This window comes from Poecilia latipinna, unplaced genomic scaffold (assembly GCF_001443285.1).
Source record: "Poecilia latipinna isolate Pla-1442-1.1 unplaced genomic scaffold, P_latipinna-1.0 Scaffold811, whole genome shotgun sequence".
In the NCBI taxonomy this organism is placed as follows: Eukaryota; Metazoa; Chordata; class Actinopteri; order Cyprinodontiformes; family Poeciliidae; genus Poecilia; species Poecilia latipinna.
In genome coordinates this window covers 179,407-197,266 of record NW_015113427.1, presented here as the reverse complement: position 1 = coordinate 197,266, position 17,860 = coordinate 179,407, and the positions used below count along the sequence as shown (strand labels likewise).

At 37.1% G+C, this 17,860-nt stretch overlaps 2 protein-coding genes across 8 annotated transcripts in view; both read left to right on the top strand.

Moving 5' to 3' along the window:
- Positions 1 to 13,853: 13,853 nt before the first annotated feature.
- Positions 13,854 to 15,790, top strand: snapc5 (small nuclear RNA activating complex, polypeptide 5). The gene is made up of 4 exons (XM_015047171.1): positions 13,854 to 14,011; positions 14,276 to 14,397; positions 14,473 to 14,550; positions 15,174 to 15,790. The coding sequence occupies exons 2-4, from the start codon at positions 14,308 to 14,310 to the stop codon at positions 15,360 to 15,362; spliced, it is 357 nt and encodes a 118-aa protein (XP_014902657.1). The 5' UTR covers positions 13,854 to 14,011; positions 14,276 to 14,307; the 3' UTR covers positions 15,363 to 15,790.
- A 644-nt stretch (positions 15,791 to 16,434) lies between these two features.
- The window catches only part of lctlb (lactase-like b), a 9,842-nt gene continuing 8,416 nt past the window's right edge, over positions 16,435 to 17,860 (top strand). For 4 of the 7 annotated variants that reach the window (XR_001426758.1, XM_015047161.1, XM_015047160.1 and 1 more), the window contains exons 1-3: positions 17,170 to 17,414; positions 17,493 to 17,653; positions 17,752 to 17,839. Coding sequence is in view for 6 of the 7 variants with exons in the window: in XM_015047161.1 (XP_014902647.1) it covers positions 17,225 to 17,414; positions 17,493 to 17,653; positions 17,752 to 17,839 (439 nt within the window). In the remaining variant the exon portion in view is untranslated. The other 3 variants (XM_015047165.1, XM_015047162.1, XM_015047163.1) reach the window with 3 other exon arrangements.

Genomic DNA, 17,860 nt, shown 5'->3' with positions numbered 1-17,860 from the left:
ACACACACACACACACACACACACACACACCAAGTTATAGAGAAACCAAAACTGGTGTGAATCCCTGCTCTTGCTGGAACAAAACAGCTGGAGGCAGACTTTGGCTCAGGTCTAGGAAAGGAACAGTGTACTTTAAAGGTATCACTTTCCACCTTGAGTTGTTTCAAAATCTACACTATTACCTTGCGAGAGACTTTAAATAGGGGCAGAAAGCCACCTACTAAACCACAGTAAGAGCCGGGTATGCAGTGAGGGAGAAGCTGAAGCATTTTAACAGCACTCATTTGATTCACAATCCTCGCAGTGATCCCAGCCAGGGGGAGGGATTTTGAGGTGGGAAGATCAGTAGGCAGGCTTAACTTAAAATGTCAAACGTTTTACTTTGACTTCATGGAAAAAAAAAAAAAAAAAAGACAGTTCAGAGGGCCCGACAGACCTCATACTACCAAGAGTTTTTCCCCTTCCTACTTAAAATGCAGACACAGACTGGCTCATTCATGGTGCTGAAGCAAAACAACGAGGCGCTTCATCCCTGAAGGCCAGTGATACCTGATCATCTAACTCCCACCAATTAGAGCATTAGGAGAAGTCATTTATTTTGCTCAGGTTGAAGAAGGTGCTAAACTCCATGAACCACACACCCACCCACCCACGGCAAAGCTGAAATTTCACTCAGATCAGCAGTCAGTCACCCCACAGAAAGAAAGCGGGATATTGATGGCAAAGTGAGATGAGGGTTCTGGAGACGAGGCTCACCACAGCAGACCCTGCCACATCCGGGACAACCCAAGAAATGACAACCCCTTTCATAATCACTGAGGGCCTTGTAGGGTTGGAGAACTAGGTGCTATAATTCATTGTATACAACAAAATTGTGAAATATTCGCCAAAAGATGTGCCAGAATTGTGAGAGGTGAAAGATGATTAACTGACACTCTTGCCTTTTTTGGCAATTGATAGTTAAGTCTTAATTGCCTTCAGTGTCTTATTCAAACCAGAAACACAGCAAGAAGGAAAATAAAAAAAAAATGGCTGGTGACCAGAATTAGCTAATTTTCAGCTTCACTTGCTCTTTTCAGTGAATTACTATTTGGAAACAGAAATCTGATCATTGTCCGATCATAGCAGACCCTTCCAGATGAATCGATCAACAACACTCTTTGATGTGAATATCATTGCTAAGTGGAAACAGCTCAAAGTTAGGAATCTAGTAGTTGACTATCTTTAATACTAGGGACCATAATTCATATTAGCACTTTAGGACTAAAGTCAGAGAGAAGTTATTTGAAAAGGAAGTGAACTGTCTGAGCTGAGAGGCAAGATTTTTCACAGGAAATATGACATTTGATTCAAGTTAAGTAGCTCCACTTTATGTTTTTGAGCTCTCAACTTATGCCTGGTGGATTTAGAAATGTTTTAGTTCAAGTTCAATTCAAGTTAGGACAGGGTGTCATATCAATGTAGATCAAACTTTAGTTCACTTGAGAAGTCTGAAAATGACCTTTAACCTGTGCTAAACGCAGATGTTCATGGTTGTTTTCTTTTCAGTGTCAAATTGTTTTGGCTATTGATTCTTGTTTTGATTTCCTTGTGCCCCCGGTGCCTACCATCGGGTCCCCGACTCACGCCTCATCAGCAGCACCTGTGAACATGGTCCCTGTTACAGTAGTCAGGTTGGTGGCTACTATAAGAATCCCAAATCTGACTGGCATGGAAAGTAGCTGTGCCACTGGACAATGTTTGGATGGCGTTTGCTAAAACCAAACCAAATATTGCTGTCTGACCAAAGAATATAAATTGGCCAAAATACCCGATGTGTAGAAGGACTGCCATGACAGGTTTGTTTACACTGCTTTCTGGAGCACATGCACTGAAACGTGAGCATGTGGTGGATGTGATGTTCATTAATGAGCCAAAATTCTACATGAGGGAGCTGCATCAAAGTGCAAATAAAACACAGAGAGCACGCTGCTGATTACAGCAAGCTTCTGGCAGAGGGAGTGTGATGGTAAGGGGTGGCACGTCTATCATCATAAACACAAGTCCTGTCATCGCTGTAGGACAGCTCCTATATCTTATGAAACAAGTTTATACAACCAGTGCCAATTCCATATCTAACAGTGCATGGGCAAACTCAATCCTAACACAACAGCAGTTTATCAGAGTCTACCAGTGTGGTGAAAAAGAAGTCTGATCAGAAAATCAACACCTAAATATTTACATTTCCATAACTGAAGGAAAATACAGCATGGAAATATAGTGCACATTTACTATTCAGTTATTTTTCAGAAGCTCGGGAGATCAAATATTTTTAAGCAGAGGTCATAGGCCAGAGGCTCATTTTAGAGTTTCTCTACAGTCCTTTCCTCTGATGAAGCATCCCAATCAAATTCCTGACAGACATCGAAGGTTAAAAGAAATAAGAAGCTAGAGATTTGTATGTCTTAAGCATGGAGATGTGCTTGCTTTTGTTTCCATGGTCACCATCTCTCACAAACACACTGTGAAAGAATATAACCTGAGTGATAAACAGCGCCCTCTGCTGGGTAGAATATGTTATTTCGGCAGGGGAGGCAAATTCATCTGAGCGTGCACTTAGCTGAAACACTACATATGTCTACAACCATTTTTTAAAGTGTAATAATAAGAATAATAATAAATCTGGGTTTGGTGAAAGTTAAAATTAAGTAGTTTAACTCTACAATCAAATCACAGTTTACATTATTTCTGCAAAATACCAACAATTACCTGTAATGAAACAACCTTCAAACAAGAATATCTAAAGCACCTCAATAGTCATGCATTCTCTATATTCTCTATCATAACATCACATAAATTATCAATATTTCCACCATCAAAGTACACATTTAAATAAAACCAGCTGCTTCCATTAAATCATTCCATTATGACATTATAATACAGATAATGTCTTGACAAAATGCATACGGAGGCTGTTGTCATGCTGGCAAAAAGCAATCCAAGCAGAACTTTTCTCAGTTTCATTTGAACTGCAGGTGATGGAGAAGCCCAAACTGGTCTTGTGGTCATCCCAAATCTAAGAAGAGGACATTAAATACAGAGTTCTGTGGCCACAGCTCCAACAACAACTCCTCCAAACCTCCTCCACTGGAACATTAATCCTCCACGGATAATGAGGTCATTTCATTTTATGATATTGCTTTTTTTTTTCTTTTCAGTCATTTTGGTAAGATATAATCTAGCTCCTGCAATGGAAAGAGGAACAAATCATAAATTCTGGTCTTCATTTAAAGCCTACGTATACGTATAAAAATGTCAGCCCCTCGCCTGGGTGGGAGTGCACAGAAAAGACACGATAAGCCGTGAAACAGACTGGGATGTAGCGGACAACTATACTCTGCCAAAAGCAGCTCTGAGCTTTGCTTCAAGACAATCTGATTGCAGCAGCAGCCGCTCGGCCCTTAAGTGGAAGTGACAGTGTGTCTCAGGGACATGTTACAAGTCAGAGGAAATTGGAGGTAAACAGATAAAAAGAATGCAATCTCTGCTGGAAGCAGCAAGGCACAGGGGGCAGGAAATAAACCTGTATTTAAGCTGATTACCCGAGCAGAGTCCCAGCCCCTTTCAGCGGCTCTGGACCGGCCGGCCTCAGCGCTGCCAATGTTGTTAATTAGAGGTTTGCTGAGGGGAAAAAAGGCAGCCTTGTCAGACTTGCGGCAGTGTTAGTGATGGCTGGCTGGAGGGGGACATGCAGAGCTCTTAATTGGGTCTGTATGCTGTATCAGTGGCTGGCCGGAGCGGTGGTGATGATTGCTGTGAGCAGGTGGCCGTGGTGGCAGCTCCACGCAGGCCATCCCGGGCCAGCCTGTCTGTTCTTGTCAAGACCTGGAACACTGAGCGGACAGCCCCTCCACAACACCTCCCTGGCAACACAATGTAACTACTTCCTGACAGTCCAGCCATGGGAAAGAGGAGAAACACATTGCTACTTCTCACAGCATAAAATGCATGAAACACCAATCATCTTTTCATGTCAAAAATGCAAAGCACAAACTGAATGTATAAACCAGAAATGGGTGAGTTTCCAGACTATGAAATCTGCAGGAGTCCTCTGATGCATGAAAACTATTAAACATGTGATAAACATTTTAACAAGACCTGCCGCGAAAGAAAATAAATCACTCACATAATTACAGATTCATTGCAGTTGCTTGCCATGTATATCAGGTGAAAGACAGTTTAAGATTGGTTAAGTGAGCTTTTGTTAAAATTGTGTAAGAAGTTAACAACTTACTTGCAGTAGGTTTTGTCTTTGCATCTTGACTTCATAAAAATTTAGATTGGGTAGTCCTGGAGGCTGAAGATCAAAGCTAATCTAAGTGAGGCCTACAGCCCAAGGTGGGCTTCTAAAACAACTCTGGTTTCAAAAACATCACAGCAGTTTTTGTGTAACCTTTTTGTCTGAACCTTTTTAACAGTCACTGCCTTTAAAATTGGTGGCTACACATTAGTTATGCATAACATTTTTAGGGTCAAAATGTGGCACAGGGGTCCATTCCTCTAAAGACAAAAGAGATTCACACCTAACAGGCCTGGAAGGAGAACTGTAGCTGCTCTTCAAAACGCAAAGGACATGACAATATACCACTCAAAAGAGCCAAATGTGCTTTGATCTTCATAAAACCATTACAACAAAATTGCTCCTTGTCTAAGCCTGCCCAGAACAATATTCTAAAAAACTTTACAACCACTGGAACTGTGACAAACGAGCCTTGAGGAGGACAAAAGTTAATCTTGCAACTATGCATGTGGGAGGATAATGAGGGGAGTACACAAATCTTGAAAAATATTTTGAGAACTACAGCATTTTTGTGCTTGTGAACTCATGATTTTACACTAAAATATTTATTTAGGGTCACCTTACATCCAAACAGTATAACAGTGTGAAACCCCACACAAACTTACAGAAGATGTCTGAACTTTGAGAGAATTGGTACTGAAACCACTATGTTGTTCAGTATTTTTACAATATTGAATATTCAGTATTTGCACAATACTGAATAACATAGTATTGTAAGAATACTACATTAGAGCCTTACAATATTAGGAAACCATATGTAAGTTATTTAATCTACACCTTATTTTACACAGATTTAGTTTAGTTTCATGAGAGAAGTTGTTAAAATATTGGAAAATACAAGGTAACAACAGGCCCAAAAGAAACAAAACAAAGAAGATTTGTAATTTTGAGCTGTATTTTTTTTTCCTTTTTTGTGTGTTAGTGAATGTCATCATTTTTATAGGGGTCAGGGTGTTGCTTTTCTTTTGCTGCAGAGTCTTTTTATTTTTTGACCGAAGTTAGCAGAATTTTCATGATTCATTAGAATTTTGACGAATGCTCTAAATGAAGTGTAAAACAATCTATCATTTGAGGATTTGGCTGAACGGACGCTGTTGAAGCGCATGTGGAATGGCGTTTGCCTGGAAAACGGCAGGAAACAGTAGAATGACATCAATTGTGGCACAGCGCAGGGTCTGCTAAATGAAATGGAGAATTCAATGGGCTTCTTTAGCACCTTCAAATTTGTGGAGTTCAGCTTGAGGAGTCGAGTGGCGAATTTAAAAAGGGAACATATTTCACAAAACCACTTATGAAACTGGAGCTGGGCTGGAATCCAATCAAAACTAACATCGCCCCCTAATATGCACTGACTAATCTGGCAGTCATAAATGTTTTCATTTTTGCTTTTCTCAAAAGGTTACGGCGTCAACCTGAAGAAAAAGCAACATTTTTCTTTCTTTCCTTTTCATTTATCTGCTCATGTTTTTGTTTGCGTTGCAGAAGTTGACCTGATCCTACCAACAGATTCCTGAAGGAATATGTGTGTATTTTCTTTTTTTTATCTTTATCCTATAAAACCTCTAAACACAATACATTACATATAATATTTTTGACACTTGAGAAATTAATTCAAAATCCCATCTTTGCCCACTTTCCTTCACTCTGTCAAAACAATCTACACCAGGATTTCTTTGGTCCTCATCCAGTCGCTGAAGCCACAAAAAGGGGAACATTTCCAGACTTTGACCCACCTTACTGGTCTGAGAAACCTACAGCATGCGAAGGCACAGATCCTTGAAAGGTATCATTTGTTACGGCCCGTTCACATGTCAGGAATGTCTCAGTTTGTGCACTTAAAATATCAAACAAGTTGGGTGGCGTTCCAGGGCATCTGTGACGTTCACATCGGCCTATCAAAGCAGACCGGGTCGTCCCTACAATGTTCACTGGCAGCTGCGCCCTCCCTGGCCTTCCTCCACTTTAGCGGTGGGTGTTAAGACCTAACTTTGGAAGTTCCTGTAAATAAATGGTTTTGTCACTGTGCTCTTACATTCCTCTGACCATTGGCCTGGCTCAGTGATACCTGCATGGATAGCCATTCCCATAGGTGACAGCTGATGTAGCCTATTTGAAAAATACACTGACTCATACTAACTATGGTTTCAAATTTGAAAATATTGCTCCATCTTTGAATTTGTTGGAATGTAAAATTGGTGCAGTTTTTTTTTTTTTTTGCTTAGCTAACACGTCTATATTCAAACTAGTACAAAATCTACAAGAACTTTGACAAAAATATCTGACATTGAAAAAAAAAGAAATAAAATCATGAAATGGAAATAAAATCCATCAATTTCTTATACATATTTACACACGAAGGCCAGGTGGGGGGAAAGGGTGTGGTTAGACTGGTTTATAATGAACATCTGCACAAATTTGATGTGCTTGATGAAAGCCTTTGAAACTTGCATTTTCCTCAGTAAACCAAAGAAAATATATAAATATTATTATGAAGAAATTTCAAGTGAAACTTTAAAACAGTTTGGTATTGAGATCCTTGTTTTCCTTTAGCCAGATTTTTTCTGGGACATATTTCACAAGTGTTTTGTATCTTTGTTCTTTTGTTTTTTTTTTATTTCTAGAGAGGGTCAAGCCGTTTCATTTATTTTAAATCCTACGTTTAGACATTACTCACCACATAAGACAACTGGGCACCAATCTATAAATGAGAATCCTCTCCATACAAGTAAAGTGAGCTTAGAGACTCACTATTAATGAATCATTGCGCAAGGAAAAAAGGAGCAGAAAAGGAAAACACTGTGGATTTCCTTCTTGCTGGTCTGACATTACAAGGATGTTTAACTTAGAGTACCAAGGGAGGTTAACCATTCACACCAAAACACTTGGGTTGGGAGATTGAAAGAGCACACAAACCACAGAGAAAGAAAAAAGGGAGGAAAACAGGAAAAAGTAATTAATCATGCTACAGTCTGAGAGTCTGGTGGAGGCGTTCTTGAGCTCTGGGTTTGCAAGCTGGTCTCAGGAGGAAGCTCCAGTGTAACATGAACGCTGTACATGGGTGGTCAGCTAGTTTACAAAATTCAGCTGTGAAACAGGCATTTTCTAAAGACCTGGCAGCAAACTCTTTTCTCACCTTTCCCTGACTAAACTGCATCATATCTGCTGAGCCTGACCAAGTAATAGGCAAACTGAGACTCTACCTGAAGAGCACTTGATCTCAAACACACATCAGGTCCTGTGGATCCCCTTGACCGACCCTCATGAAAATGGAAAATCAAATTTCTTAATACTGTGAGCAAAAAAACAAATACACTTTTGTTATTTTTGAAAAACTAAAAGGTACACCGTTTGTTTTTGTTTTTTTTGTAAGCACCAGCGTTACAGTCATCCAGTGGTGTGCAATTGTAAGCCGGCTCTTTAGAGAGAAAACAGCTGAATATTTTTAATTCATGCTAAAAATATAGATTAACACATAATGTTCAGATTGTTCAACCAATATGAATTTCTGTATTTGTTTACAGAAATAAAATTGGTTTTTATTTGGTTAAAAAAAGACATAATAGTTCTCAAGATTTACATTTAGTTGGCTTATTAAAATTCAAACTACTGCACTGCACATACAGTGAAGCAGAACACCAGGCTTACTTCTGATAAAAATTGTGATAATGAGCCATTCCCTGGGTATTGTTTATTATTATGTTTCCACATAATTTTGTTTATCGGTGCAAATTAAATATCTTCTCCAGATGTGGATTTTGTTACAGTTTCGTCCTTATTGCTTGTCTTTAATTTTCTTTTGTGCGCCTCTTAATTAAACTAGAGATATCTGTGTTCCTTTGGCATTTTTATGCCGGTAAACTTCTATTCAAAATGCAACTGGTACTTTAATTTAATTTCTGAACCTCATATGAGGCCCTGAATTTCATGTCATGACCTGGGAAATTCACAAGAAGCTCTACTTTCTGTAGCACAACCTCAATCTGCTGGACATTATTTTAGTTTTTAAAGATCAGCTTAAATCAACCTACTGACATGTCACTTTTGTTCAACTGAAAAGATACAGACAGAAACTTTGATAAGGACCAGGCATAAAAGCTTTTTTAAACTACATTAAGTTGACAGATTTACACTGCCATGACTGCTGTGAACACCCAGCTACACACACACGTATGCAGGGCCAAGTGTTGATAGATAAAAACCATACAGTGGGCCATACCGCAGCACTGTGGTTAATCTGGTAATTAACAGCATTATCAATCATGCTCTTTTAGTCATTGACAGACTGCCCAAGGGATAAATTTCACTTAGTTCAAAAGGTTTCACTGTGCAAATACAAACTAAAGGGAATTAGATCAATATTCAACATCTGCACCTAACATGTAAATGACCACCACTCTGCACGCTTAATGCATAAATTATGAGCATTTTCTTCCTTCTTCTCGCAATTTACACCATATGTAACAGTTTCTACTAGTTCTTGATTCTACACTAATGACAAAAATATCTAACTTTTCCTTTTGATTCTAATATTTACATCTCATAAAAAAAAATTATCTGGTTTTCATCTCCCTTCGTTCTGGGATTTCTTCCATTCAGCTTACTTCCTCCCAGTTAAATTTCAACGGGGCCAATCAGTGAACAGAAGGCAGAGTTGTGAACTAAGATGTTGATTTTCTGCGATGTTTTAGAATTGCAGTCTGCTTGTTGTTTCAGCAGTGGCAGCAGAGAAAGTTAGCATAGCCATTCAGTCTGTGTTGGCCATGCTTCCGAGTAGAGGACTAACTTTTAACAGCCATCTCATTCGGCTCAGTATTTCTCATAGCGTTGAAGTGGTGCACTACATATCCATCCATCCATTTTCTTCCACCCTTGGCTAAATGTTAGCCATGACATATGTAGCAAGCCTTACTAAACTTTAGAAATAGGTACTCAAATAAAATCTTCGTGTCAATTTGTATTTAGTAGAAGGAAGACATAATTCTATTTGATCTTTAGATGAGCCGATAAAATCACAAAAGGCATAAGTAACAAGCTAATGTCCTACTGTTAATAAACAGGAATGAACCGGGCAGGATGTTCAAAGGTTACAGAGGTTCTTTGATACAAAAGCTCTATCCCATTCCACGACCTTTTACCTTCACTGGACTGGGCTCAGTGTAATGTTTTAGAGGAAACGTCCTAAAACCACCTACATATATCCTTTTTCCTATTGTTAAGAAATGTGGATTCAATGATAAAAACAGGCTTTTGTTAGGCACAAACTAATCTAAGTGTAAAGCATTGTTGTCAGAGGACCAAAGCTGAATGGGAAGAAATGTTGGCCATGATGTGGTTTTTTAACAGCTCTGGCTAAAAAAGAAAGCATGGATTCCCCAGAGACTTACTGACCCCAATGAGTCCACGAACTGGTCACCACCTACTTTCATCTTTCGACTCACTTTACAGTCATTATAATCCCCCTTCATGGCCCCTCTCTGGGTAAGGTTACTCTTACCCCCCTAATTCCCTTGATGCATTTGACAAACAGCCCTCCGCCAGAAGACACGAGGAAAACAGGGTGGTTTTTGTTTGAAGTTTGCATACAGTGCCTTGTTGCAAAAGTATCCATACCCCTTGAACTTTTTCACATTTTGTCATGTTACAAATACCAACTCAAATGTAGCTCTTTGTTATTTTATTTGATGGACCACCAAAATGTACTGCAAGATTGTACACTACATAGATAAACTATACATACTTTTCAAAATTTGTATTAATGCAAATTTGAGAAATGTTTCTGGGTTTTCCTTCACTTTCCTTTACATAGATGATCAATAAAATTCAGCCAATTGCTTTCTGAAGTCAGTCATAGTCTGTTTATATAAATTGTATTTTCAGTTGTTTAGAGAACAACTAAGTTTTTTGGAGTTTGAATTCAAAGGCCTCAGATGTTTGCTAAGTAACTTTTGAACAAACAGCATCATGAAGATTAAGGAACACACCAGACAGACAAACTCATAAAATGTTGTTAGCTTATATTCACATATGCCAATGAGTGATACGACTTTTAATGTGCACTTTTTGTGTAATGCAGCATGGTTTTATTTCATTTAGCATGATTTAACTTCAAAATTTTAGTGGTATATTTGTGGCTTCACTACAATCACAAAATGACCCACACCTGTGTACTCTAAACAACCAATCAGAAAGCTGATATATTTTTTTAAGGCTGTGGTACAAGAAGGATAAAGGACAAAAATTTTCCAAACATTTGACCCCCACCCCCCACCTCCCCCTCAGAGTTTTGCATTGTGATTCTTTATTTTAACTCATTATTGTCTAAATGGTTCTGTTCATTTCAGGTTGTGTGTAGGTATTCTTATAGTGTCATAAGACATTGCCATCTTAAGTCATGACACATAAATCCTATGAGGATATACCTACTTTTTAAAATATCTATTTGAGGACTATATTGTGTTATGTGAACTTTTAGTCTACAAACTATACTTCTTTTGTGAAGCTTCCTATAGCAATCAACCCCTGTGCCCCCTGAATCCCAAGAATGTAAAACCGCTAAATATACACAGAACATGGAAAAATTAGGGAATGTGGGGAACCCACAGCATTCCTCTTTTCATGTGTGTAAGCAGAGACAGGCTTGTCCCCTCTATAGTTCTTTTGTTTCCAGTTGTGCCTGTGTGCTGTATCATTATCAACATCCACATCTGGATGGACTTAGTGAAGAAATCCTATAAAGAACCTAATGGGCTCTTCAAACATTTTTGAAGACTGATTAAGAGCCGTTTCAGATCTTGTTCACAACAATAGGTTCCATATGGGATTTATTTTTGTTCTCACTGATTTTGTTATCTACCCCACTTGCTCCTTTTTACTATTGTGGAAGCGTAGGGGATTTAGGAGGAACTTGACTCCCCATACAGTCAATAAAAAGGTCACAGAAAAAGACCCACATCTGTTAGGCCAAGATAAACAATATCACTACTCGTTTCCACCTTCGATGCAACAAGAACCCTGTATTATTTAAAATAAAAATAAAAATTTAATCTGCTAGAGGAAAAACTGTTGAAAAAAAAGGAGAAGTAGTGTAAAATCCTGGCTGCAAAAGTAGGCACACCCTTAAACTAATATGTTGTTCAACTCACTTTTGATTAATTCAGTTTTCCTGGGTACATGCCTTCCATCTGTTACCACAAAGACACTATAAATATTGTATGTATGTATCAAGAAAATATTGCGGTAGAGTTCAATATTGGTTGTCACTCATTTTTGAAAGTGAAACTCAATATAAAATTATACACAAGTATTGCTCAAATATGTCTCCAGCCTTTAATTCTTGTCAGGTTCATGATAATGGCTGAGAGAAAACAAAAGCCCAAGGTTCTGTTCCTCAGAAAATGTAAATATTGTTAAAGAATTAAATACTGGAAAACATATGGTGTTGCACCCTAACCAGCTGATTAACTGCTATGGTTACCTGAGACTTACTGGTCTGGTTCAGTAGGCTACACAATCATGGAAAAGACTGTGAAAACAGTGATGTGAGGCTCCAACCAAAAGACTACTGAATGGGGAAGTTTTTTTCAAAAGGTGCATCAACAAAGTTTTTGTTCAAGGGTGTGCTTGACGGACATTTTATTTTTCATTTTTGACCTGCTAACAGATTTTTTGTAGTTTTTCAGGTGAATTTTACAAAAATATTTATTACATTAAAGTATACAAAGCTTTCAAATGAGTTTTATGGTCTCTTTACTTCACAAAAATTTGGTATTTTAACAAGGGTGTGTATATTTTTTTACATCTGCTGTTTATAATCTGAATCCAGGGCAATTTTACAAGCATTCCTGAAAATGTCCACTGGAAGCTTGAAATGTTCTATCATAGTTAAGCTTATTGTAAATGTATTTTAAGAAATATCTTCAACTTTATAATTCCTGCAACATTTAATAATTTCATGTTTAAATCAAAGCAATTATTAAGAGTCAAGTAAATTATATTTTTACCAGGTGTGTTCCTGATGTGTTATCCAGCACAGTGACCCTCAGCTATTAACAGGGAAAAGAACGCCACAAACACATGTTAAAAGTTAGGCTGACTTTAACCATAAACTTAACACCTGCCACTTCAAACCTCTCAGAAGTAAAAAGAAAAAAAGATGGCAGGTAATAAATGACAACAAGAAACACTAGTACTAATACACACAAACCTTGTACAGTAGGTTGGGTAGCTGTTATCACCTCAAAGATGTTTTCGTCTTTCAAATATCTTTTTAGCTTAATTGCATAAGACATATGCAAGGTAGGTTCATATCAGATAGCCTAATTTGGTTCAAATGTTTACAGTTGCTTTTCTTGGCAAAATACAAGTAATTCCTTCGTACAAAACTGGTAACGAACAGCGTTTAAAAAAGTTCCCAGCTGACACAATTTTGGAAAAATTTGAACAACTACTACATTTTCTCGGGCTCAGAGAAAACTGTTGCTGGCAATAGATGGATACAATTTGCCATAAGTATTATTTTGATAACATTATTTAGTCAAAAATCAATTTTTGGTACTTACCATTCTTTAGGATTGAATATGAATTTAGGTATGAATGACATGAAGGCGTTGCAATTTAGGGGTCTGTTGAGTAAAGTTACATACCTTCATGCCTGAATTATAACATCATTCAAAAATTAAACTGGAGAGATTATTTTTCAAGATAAAGCACTTTCTAGTAATATAGAAAGACGACATTTGAATGTTTAGTCATCTTGGTTTGATGGGTCAAATAATACTGTTTCACATATATACTGTGTATGTATTTAAATTTGTTTGACTGATTATATTTTATTTTCGGATACTGATGTAAAAGAAAAATTCTAATTAATTGTGTGTTATATATTTTTTAAGCTCAAAATTAAATTAATTAGTGTAATCAAACACGCAACTGTTCTCACGAGACGAAGTGGGCAATTACCAAAAACTTGCCACAAGATGTCGCCAAATTGGACTTTTCTATACTGCAAGCGTTTCCTGTTGGTCGTATTCTTTGCGGTAATGTTGACGGATGAATCTTCTATTAAACTGACATCAGTTTATATATATATATATATATATATATATATATATATATATATATATATATATATATATATATATATATATATATATATATATATATATATGTTTATTTTCGATTAACTATTTAGTTATTATTATTATTATTATTATTATTATTATTATTATAATAATATTATTTTAGACCTTCAGCTAATGTTTTGATAGCTATAATAATTCCAAATTCATGTTTTTGTCTGCCTCTATCTCTCAGTGCATTCCATATGAACAATTTAAAAGCCATATGAAGAAAAAAAAACATTAAAAATGGTTAATATTTAAAATGACTAATCTATACAAAAACAAAAAATAGATATCTAATTTGTAATCCCGACGACAGCGTAAATTTTAAAAGCATATAAAAGAAGAGGGGAATTCCTACATTTTCCGTCACCACTGCAAAGCCCCCTTTGCCCCGGAAATGACGCCTGTTTGACAACAGGAACAACCAAACTTTAGCCTGTTAGCATAACAACCCGATTCGTTAGAAATAAAAAAGAAATCTCCGACGCACCTTATTAAGATCTTTATCCTTAGATTCTGTTATGGAACTTTAGGCAGTGTGTATAAAGAGGTAAGGCTGTTTTAAACTTACCCTGGTTTACGAATGGAGAAGTAAACTGAGCTATATTAATGAACCGCTATGATACAAAATTGACTTCAGTTGCTGCCAATACCGAGAAAAACGGAGTATATATATTATAGTTTTCCTTTCGAAAACATTATACATAGAAATAAAAAGAAAAGATATATATATCCTAAATATTTCATTTTGACCACAAGGAGCAAATACATTCCCAGTAAATAATAAATAATGTGCCCCTGTGTGCTCTTTCAGTGTTGAGGAATGGTCTGATTGCAGCAACAAACATGCACAGCCGTTTGCAGGAGCTGAAGAAGGAAGAGGAGACTCTCCTCAAAATCAAAGTCATGCTACAAGACCAGCTGAACCGCTTGAAGGTGATTGTGAGCTCATAAATATAAAGATGTTTGAGCACATATTCGTGTTTCACATGTAATTTGCACATATTTTAGTTTGAAGAAGGGGCCTTGAAGTCTATCATCAGCGCTCAAACAGAAGGAGCTTCACATGACCCCTCGCCAGAAAATGAGGTAAAACGAACATGAATCACTTCAGTTTAGCATCAAATGGCTACATGTTGTGACATTTTGAATAATGTGTACTTATTTTATGTTTATATTACCTCATTAAAAGTAGCTATTGGATCACTTTGAGTTAATCAAGTGGGAAATAGAGTATTTTGCATTACATTTAATTAACTTTATAATGTCTACCACATCTAAGTTCAAGCCCACAATAGCTTTCTTCCAGTATTATAGTAGTAGTTTTGAGTGAATAATTTCAGTCTGTGGATGATTGAACAAAATAGTTAGATGTAATTTAAATGAAAAGCTGTTTTAATTAGTAATAAATTAGATTTAATTTAGAGGTGCCAGAGTAAAGCAGGCTAAATGAATGTTTAGGATTTTTGCTAAAAACTTTGAAAACTCAGTGTTATTCCATTCTACTCTTTGTTGCTCTATCACATTCTGAATTAAATAAAATGCTTACATTTTGGGACTAACATGTGAGGTCTCGAGCATACAAACCGTTTTGGAATGATCTGTATCTACAGGTTGGAAATGATCTTGATCATTACTGTAACTGGACGATGAGCTTTTCTTGCTTTGTCTTTGCCTCTGGACTGAAATCAAGTTTATTCATATTATTCCAGGTTCAGATTAATCTTGACGATGAGACCGAAATCAATCGCACCAAACTCTTGCTGAATAGTGCTGAGGATTATGACATGGAGGAAGAAGACGAAGATGATGACGACGAGGAGAATGAATATGATGAAGAGGATGATGACAATGAGTTTGAATTTGTGCCTGAAGCAGATGAGGAGGATGATGATTACTAAGAATTATGGGTTGTGTGTGTATCTGGCCACTTAACGAGAACACCTTTTAGTTGTATTATTAGTTGGTAGCTTTAATTTATTCAGATGGAGTAACCGTTACATTGTAATAGTCAGTGGTGCTAGCAGTGCCCATTTCTAGCCTAATTTAGAGCATATTGTCTACATTTCTCCCTATAATTTAACTTAAAGTTTGTGAGGAATGTGTCACTGACATGCTATAAGACAGTATCATTAGGTGCTTACTGAGTAGCTTTCTAGGCATTTTTCTTTTTTTTTTTTTTGGTGACGTATTCACTTGAAAATCCAAAATCCTGGTTGTTATGCGTGTCATGAAATGTTATGGCTGGGCCATAAAAGAGAATAAAATGTACGTGTTGTTTTAAAAGAAATGAGAATTTTAAGCACAAAAATAAATGTTTTGCTTTGTTTATTGTGTGTCTGATTTCAATATTGTTCACTTGTAATTATAACGAAACATGTTTTACTTGACATTTGTATATTGCAGATGCATTTTAGTATATTAGAATATAATTGGAAAATTCATTTTTGTGATTCTATTTTTAAAAATGCATAATTACAAGCAATCTTTTTTTTCTTCAGGTGAATTACTAATAGTAACTTTTTGATTACATTGATATATGTATATACAGATTCAGCGGTATCATGCTTTTATTGTCACAAATGTTCCTTGCACCACCACACTGCTAAAGTAGCATATCACTTGATTCAAATTTTGGACATATAAGGACCATATTAGAAGCAATTTTTCACCAGCTTGTGGCCGGAGTCATGTCCGGTGTGTCTAATTTAGCTAATTTGCCAGGAATCATATGTGCCATATTCCAATTAAAAATTTCAAATTCATTTAAAATCTGGTAAAACACAACTACTGTTCATGTAATCACAAATGAATTTAGGTACAAATTGAGGGCTTCGTTTGCATTGAAGCTTATGCGTATCCCTTGTCCTCATCTGACTCAGATAATTGGGGAATGCAGTGCAAACACTTTCAACTGAATAAACCATTCAGCATTTTCTAAACAGGTAAAACAATACACTGAGTCTCACAATGCTGTGAGCGTTCACACTGCCTGCAGGGAACAGCTCTGGAGAAGAGCGGTGCCACACCAGGCAGTGGAGACTTCTTCGTTAGATGTGTCCAGTTTTCTACATCTTCTGCTGCTTTGGGAGAGTTCTCACTCCCAAACGAAGTTTTGCAGGCCTCAAGTCAATGCAGTCTTTATAGGGTTTACAGGTAAATAGGCATAGATGGTTTGGAGTTGTAACATTTTTATCTGGGAAAGTTGTAAAAGATCATGCCTGAATTGAATAATGGGTATTTATTGCCAAAACAAACAAAAAAATAAATAAAAATGATCAGATTCATTATATTAGGCTACATTTCTAATTGGATATTTCAAGAGTTATTTTCACTATTTAATTTTAAATGTTGGCAGGTTTTTAAAAGTAACATTTAATCTCCATCCAAAACACAATGATGTCCATATTATTTTGTGTAGAAACATTCTTGCATTGTCATGTGAGTGTTCACTGTAAATGTATCAGCCTCTCAAACATTAGCTTTGCTTACAGAGGTGAAACCACAGTTTGTATAGGATCTGTCTGCCTCAGCACGATGAGCTCACACTCCATTGAGTTTGAAAAGAGGCATTTGGCTTTGCATTAGGGGACCGAGACCCCCCACGGACCATCACACTGGATGCTTCTAGACTGCTTGATGACTCTTTATGGACTTTTAAGTTTCTCTCTGGTACAAATATCCTTCATTTTCAAGAAAGTCTGTATTTGTTGGCTTGGTTGTGACGTGTTTGCCTATTCGTATGATTAAATGTGGTTACTGAATGGGCTCTCATCCCTGCTTATACATCAGGGAAGATCTCATCAGTTTGTGCTGCAGGAGAACCATGCAGCCCCGCTGTGGCGTCAGTGTGTGCCATGTGCTTATGTTGGTGCTGTGTCTGTCTGCGGCTGAGGACTTCGACTGGACAAAGAACAACCACGGCTCCTTCTATTATGGCACTTTTCCAACTGGTATTCACTTATTTTCTGCAAAGTCCTTTGTTCGTTTTGCCAAACACGACCAAGCTGATCGATTGTTGCGTTTGTTAGGATTTTCATGGGGTGCCGGAGGTTCAGCCTATCAAACAGAAGGAGCCTGGGACAAAGATGGAAAAGGACTGAGCATCTGGGATGTGTTCAGTCACAAAAAGGGCAAAATCCAACTTAATGACACGGGGGATTCCTCCTGTGAAAGCTACTACAAGATCAAGGTGAGGATTCAGAAAGATTTCAGAAGTGTAGGAGCTTGTGTTGTGTGAAGGTACAAGTCAATCTAAATATCTCATTGCACTGCATGTATTTTGTTCAGGATGATATTTCTCTAATGAAGGAGATAAGGCTGAACCACTATCGTTTCTCTATCTCATGGCCCAGAATTATTCCCACTGGTGTAAAGTGTAAGTAGTGCCTTACAAAAA